Genomic DNA, 5,708 nt, shown 5'->3' on the forward strand with positions numbered 1-5,708 from the left:
ATATCTTTCAAAGACCTGACAGCTGGTTTTGATTTACACAAATTTCCTAGATATTACGAAGTCAAAGGTCAACATCGTTCAGTGCGAAACCTTCCAATTTTCATAAAAGTTTTCATGGTGATATAGTCTGAACTAAGCATTGAAAGCCCTAAGCTAAAATTGACGCAAGGAGCAAGATTTGACTACCTGAGATTCAGCTGAGAAACATTTTGTGCTTGTAAAACCCGCTGTATTCTTCAATTCCAAAGGTTGTAAAGGTTGATTCATCGTCTTCCATAAGATTGCGTTCGTACGCTTGTCTCTTTGTCGTCATTTCGTTTGCAGGTGTCCCTATTAACCTTCACGGGCCTCCCCGGCACAAAGTGCGTCCTTGAATGCGTCACGTCCCCGGCATTTTGGAGTACGGTGAATAGTTTGGGCGGGAGCTCATTTCTCGTATATTACTTCGGTATGTATCCCCTAAAGGAGTGATTTAATGTTTCCAATGTAAATAATATCTTGAAATGGTGTGCGTTGAGCTGCTTGACTTGGTAGTGGGGTCCGTACGCCCCGTAAAATGTGGGTGCCTGAAGTGAGGCGTTTCTGGCGCGCAGTGCACGTGCTCAATTTGCTATCTTATTCGTTATACGTGCTGCCTTTTGCCGCGTCGGTATCGTTACTGTTGTCACTTTCGTTACGAAAGTGCGTGGAATTCTGTAATGCAGTTTAGATAGCAGTAATTGCCTTAGGTCTGCGCAGGAGAAGCAGGAGGATGGAGATAAAGTTTGGTTGATATTTTGGTGACATGCCCTTAATGAAAGTAGCAGAGGTGAGTTGTGCCTTTATCAAGGCAATAGTAGAAGTGACTTCAGCTATTGTTTCAACAAAGGCATGTTGCCAAAGTATCAACCCACCTATATCTTCATTCTCATGGTTTTCCTTCAAGGAAAAGGGGTATTATTGCTGCCTTATTCATGTGAAAAATGTTCCTCGGTAATGCGCTGAACAACCTGTGTATTTCACAGACTGGCAAATAATATGGGGTAGGTATACATTGGTACCTTGTGTTAATAAAGAGCATTGTACATCATTTGTCATGTTTAGGGCAGAACATATAACTCATGATATAATAGGTAGATTCATACTTCTACCCTCAGATTCTAATAATTATGGTGGCATGATTCTGAGTGCCGCACACACTAGACAATCTTGATCCCCCAGCGCCATTGCTATGTTATGTGCACATTGTCACAATGATACTGCACATCAAGAACTGTAAAAAATGTATTGGGCCAAGGTAACAATGATAATGCAATGAAATATGTTTTTGGTAATGTGTCGCTAAGTTAATGAAACATGCAGGTCAGAATAGACCAGAACCTAACTTAATGTAACATAGCCTAACCTAACCTAACATAATCACCTTACCTAACAACAGCCTAGCCTAACCTGACCTGACTAACCTCTTCACCCTATCTCCGTCAACCCATTGTCCAATTGGTGTCCATGTCCCATGCCATATATATATTAAGAAGTTTTGTATATCTGTCATGTTCCCAGTTTTCTTTTCATTCCCCATCCAGGGACATCATATTTGCCCCACCCCATGTCTACCAATCTACAAATAGTACTACGGAAGACTGCTCGGATACGCAGGAAAGACATTTCATTAGATCCTTGTTACCTTGGCCTTGTACCTTTTTATGGTTCTTGGTGCGCAGTAATGTTGTGACCATGTATAGCAATGGTGCCGGAGTCACTGTTGCGGTGTGTTTGCAGCACTCGGATGTTCTTTATTGTAATTACTTAAGCTCCAAGGTAAGAGTTTAGGTGACTTGTTTTACTATTGTTTGCTTTGTGTTGTGCCTTTAAAATGATGTTTGATGTCCAATGCTTTTTTTTAACATAGCATGCCAGTGTATACCATGACCAATGATACTGTGAAACTGCATGTAGCCAGATAGTTCTGGCTGATCAAAGCTTGAGTAACTGAAGTCAAAACAGTATTTTTTTGGTAAATGTTTTGTAACAGCAGGTTTCCTATCAGTACCAGGGAACAATTCACTTCTGCCGTTGTTTCAATAAAGGCATGTCACCAAAATATCAACCTAACTATATCTGTATTCTCCTGTTTTTTTTTCAGGTAAAAGGGCTAATACTACTGTCTCTCACTTTTATTTGAGTGTTGACCCAGTTGCATTCAATTTGAAATATTGAACAGAGTTCTACAGTTCACTTCTGTGGACTATGCTGAGACACATCTTCACATACTGTGGAGACTGGTCTCTTGAAATTTTGATCATCACATTTGTTGAAAACCTTATTGTGGACAGGAAGAAAGTGAAGTGGAAAGTCTGGTTTTGTGCCATATAACCCTCAGTATATTGTTTCTTCATCAACCTTTTGTGTCATGTTATGTCCTGGTGTGGTTGATGCTGTAGAATGATTAAGGAATGGCTTTGCACAAGTGCAACTGTATCTTGTTTGTGTTAAGATAGGCAATTAGAATAGAAAGTATGTTACATGGCCAGGCAACTGTGGTCCATAATCGTTGAAAAATTATGATTTGTTGTTGGGAGTAGACAAATACAGACAGATGTTAGGCAACAGATGCTGCTCACTTAACCCTACATCTGCTCCAGGTGCTCAGCATTGCAAAAATTTCAAAGTGGGCTGTGCACACATTAAATGCAGTTTTTTGCTGTAAGAATTAAAAAAGGTCTCCAGTGGCCTCTGTAGCACAATGGTTAGAGTGCTTATCTGTTACTTACCTTTGACCTTAAACCCTGATGTCTGGCCTGTTTGGCCAATTTGCATAGTCTGACACATGTATTCTAGGCTTACTGCTGCCAGGTTTGATGCTGATTGGCTGATCTTGAGCAAGGGTAGGAGCACCAGGCAATGATCCCAGAGCAGGGAATGCAATGGCATGAATGAAAACCAGTTCTGTCTTCTAAGTGGTTAATTCTGAAAACACTTCCCATACTACCATCATAAGTATTATATCGTAGGGCTGTCCACTCTGTATGATTCATACTGGTCTGACCAGAAAACTTGTGAAGAAAGGTTAGACAAGTTCAGTTTTATGGCATAAATGGTTGAACTTAAAAACCAAGGTTTTCCCTCAAAATATGATAGTATATGAACTGTCTAGATTGTGTTGCTGTAAAGTACCCTAGCCTTGGTACCTTCTTTGCATTTTGTGTTATCTCCATTGCCACTCGATTTGTATTTGCACCAAGCAAGCCAGGAAATGAATTTTGTTAATGTTGGCTTACTTTTAGAGAAGGGAAATGAACATCTTTGTACAATGTTTTTCATACTTTCAGACTTCAGCATGAACAGGGATAAGCTTGCCAAGCTGCAGGAGCAGGTGCGGGTGGGTGGCAAAGGAGTGCCACGGAGGAAGAGGAAAGTCGTCCACAAGACTGCCAATACAGATGACAGGAAACTTCAAAATTCTTTAAAGAAGCTGCCTGTCAGCAACATCCCTGGAATTGAGGAGGTGAGCCATTGAGGCCTATAGCTCACTTAGATGTGCTTTGAACCATAAAATTCATAATGAAGTCATCTGTTGCTCTCAGTTTTAGCGATCCAATGGCTTCTCAAGTTATGTCACAAACATCAGCCTTGAGGAAGAGACCCATCATGTAGCTGACAATATTAATATGGCACTGGTTGTTTTTGCATACATTAAGAAATGCAGTGCAAATGAAAATGTTCTGGCACAGGGATGATGCATAGGACCAACATTGGCAAGGTTCCATCACTGCTCCATGTTGTGTTTCTTAGGGAACGGAGGTCCATTTTGTGTATGTCTCTTATTAGCTTGTGTTTGTGGCAAGAATCTTTACAGTATGTGAGAAACATTTTGAAGCATGCAATGGTCAAAGATTGCAACATTGTAGAGCTGAGCTTTTCAGTTGTCTGGTAGCTGTTGTGGGGCCATACTTGCCATGCATGTGATAATCTTGACCATCACCACTTGCGTTGGCTTTCCCAGGTTCACACTGTAATATGCATGATGGCCTGGGGTCCTAGTTAGCATCACACACCTTCCAGGGACAGCATTTCACATTTACAGAACTGTCAGTGTTGGAAATTCCAAAGATTTTCCTGGTAGGGGAGTACAAATTGTCTATAGTAGAGCACAAAATTATCCAAGTGGTCATTACAGCTTTATTTAGGTTATCTTGGAGAGATAATAGTACAATGGGTGGCACTCAATGAAAGTGCCACTTTTTGTATGCAGCAATTTATGTAAAAGCACTTTGAATGAAAGGAAACATTAGCATTAAACATAACATACTATAAACAACACAGTCTCATACCCTGTGCTATGAAACACATGTGCATATACATTGGTTTGCAATTTATGAAAGGCTCTGTGTATACATGCTCCAAAACGTGTAATCACCCTCCGTGCTCTTCACCATTCTTGTTTGGCTATGCTTATCGTACCCACCGTCCATTCTGGACGGTGCATAAGCCCGGCGTGTAGCCACCCTCCATTTGGGAGATTGCGTAAGCCCGATGCGTAACTACCATCCGTCAGCCCAGTCTTAAACACTTGATCTTGACAAATGCACGCACTGCGCAATTCCAGGTCAACATGATCAAGGACGACAGTACTGTGATACACTTCAACAATCCGAAAGTGCAGGCGTCGCTGCAGTCCAACACATTCGCCATCTCGGGCCACGCCGAGATGAAGCAGATCACGGAGATGCTGCCGACCATCCTGAACCAGCTGGGCTCGGAGAGCATCACCCACCTGAAGCGGCTGGCCTCCTCCGTCCAGGCTAGCGGTGAGTGCCAGCAGTGCCGGCCAGGCGGCCACTCCGTCCTCGGAAAGTCGGCCGTGGGAGCGGCGCATAGTGCGGTCGGAGGTGGTGGCTTTGTCAGCGGCAGGAGCGACCTGGTCTCAGCGCGAAGTCTATACAACTAGTTAGCCATTGGTCGATCTTTGAAGCGCTGTGTGGGTGGTATCATATCGGTCATAACGTGATAAGTCGCCGATGTTGAAGTCGGCTAATCTATAAGCGGGTCGTGCAATCTGCATATGACGTCACCCGGACAGCAGGGTGTGTGGTTTATGACAGGTTCATTGTCCCCATGATGTGCATCGAGACTAACAGGACCATTTATATCCGGCATGGTTTTACAAAATGGCGTGCTGTCAGGCGTGGAAGCCACGCCTTGTTGGTTTAGCGCCACCTGTGGCAGGGCAGCAGACAGCATGGTATGAAAGCGCTGCCCGCAACCAGCCCGGTGCGTCGTCCTCAACCTGGAGGCTGACCAGGCCGTCCCTGATTCCAGTAGGCGCCGCCGGCGACGCCGCCGACAACGATGAGGAGGTCCCGGACCTAGTGGAGAACTTCGACGAGGCCAGCAAATCGGAGGGCCCGTCAGCCGCGGCAGCCGCCTCCGCCCCCTCCCTGGCCCCGGCCACGGAGCCGGACCCTGCCCCCGCCCCCGCCTCCGATCCGGTGCCCGCACCAGACGGCGGCGACAAGAAGGAGGACTAGCGAGCTGTGCGGGTCGGCGGCCGCGGCAGGGCCGGCCGTCGGCAGCGCGCGACCCTGCGCCCCAGCCGCGGGGTGAGCGCCGGTCCTCTGGGGGAGCAGCGCGCGACCGGCGGAGGTGGCCGGCGCTTGGGCGTGATGTGGCCTCCCGTTGGCCGCTGGCCGCTGGCCGCTGCAGCGCACGCTCGGAAGGACGGCCATCGT

General features: G+C 45.6%; 1 protein-coding gene across 1 annotated transcript; it reads left to right on the forward strand.

Moving 5' to 3' along the window:
- The first annotated feature begins 378 nt into the window (after nt 1–378).
- Nucleotides 379–5,507, forward strand: LOC119108092 (transcription factor BTF3 homolog 4). Its single transcript, XM_037231669.1, has 5 exons — nt 379–400; nt 3,309–3,484; nt 4,586–4,787; nt 5,299–5,382; nt 5,482–5,507. Exons 2-5 carry the CDS (start codon nt 3,317–3,319, stop codon nt 5,505–5,507), a joined length of 480 nt encoding a protein of 159 aa, XP_037087564.1. The 5' UTR covers nt 379–400; nt 3,309–3,316.
- The last annotated feature ends 201 nt before the right edge of the window (nt 5,508–5,708 follow it).

This window comes from Pollicipes pollicipes, unplaced genomic scaffold, assembly GCF_011947565.3.
Source record: "Pollicipes pollicipes isolate AB1234 unplaced genomic scaffold, Ppol_2.1 Scaffold_6686;HRSCAF=7923_pilon_pilon_pilon, whole genome shotgun sequence".
NCBI lineage: Eukaryota > Metazoa > Arthropoda > Thecostraca > Pollicipedomorpha > Pollicipedidae > Pollicipes > Pollicipes pollicipes.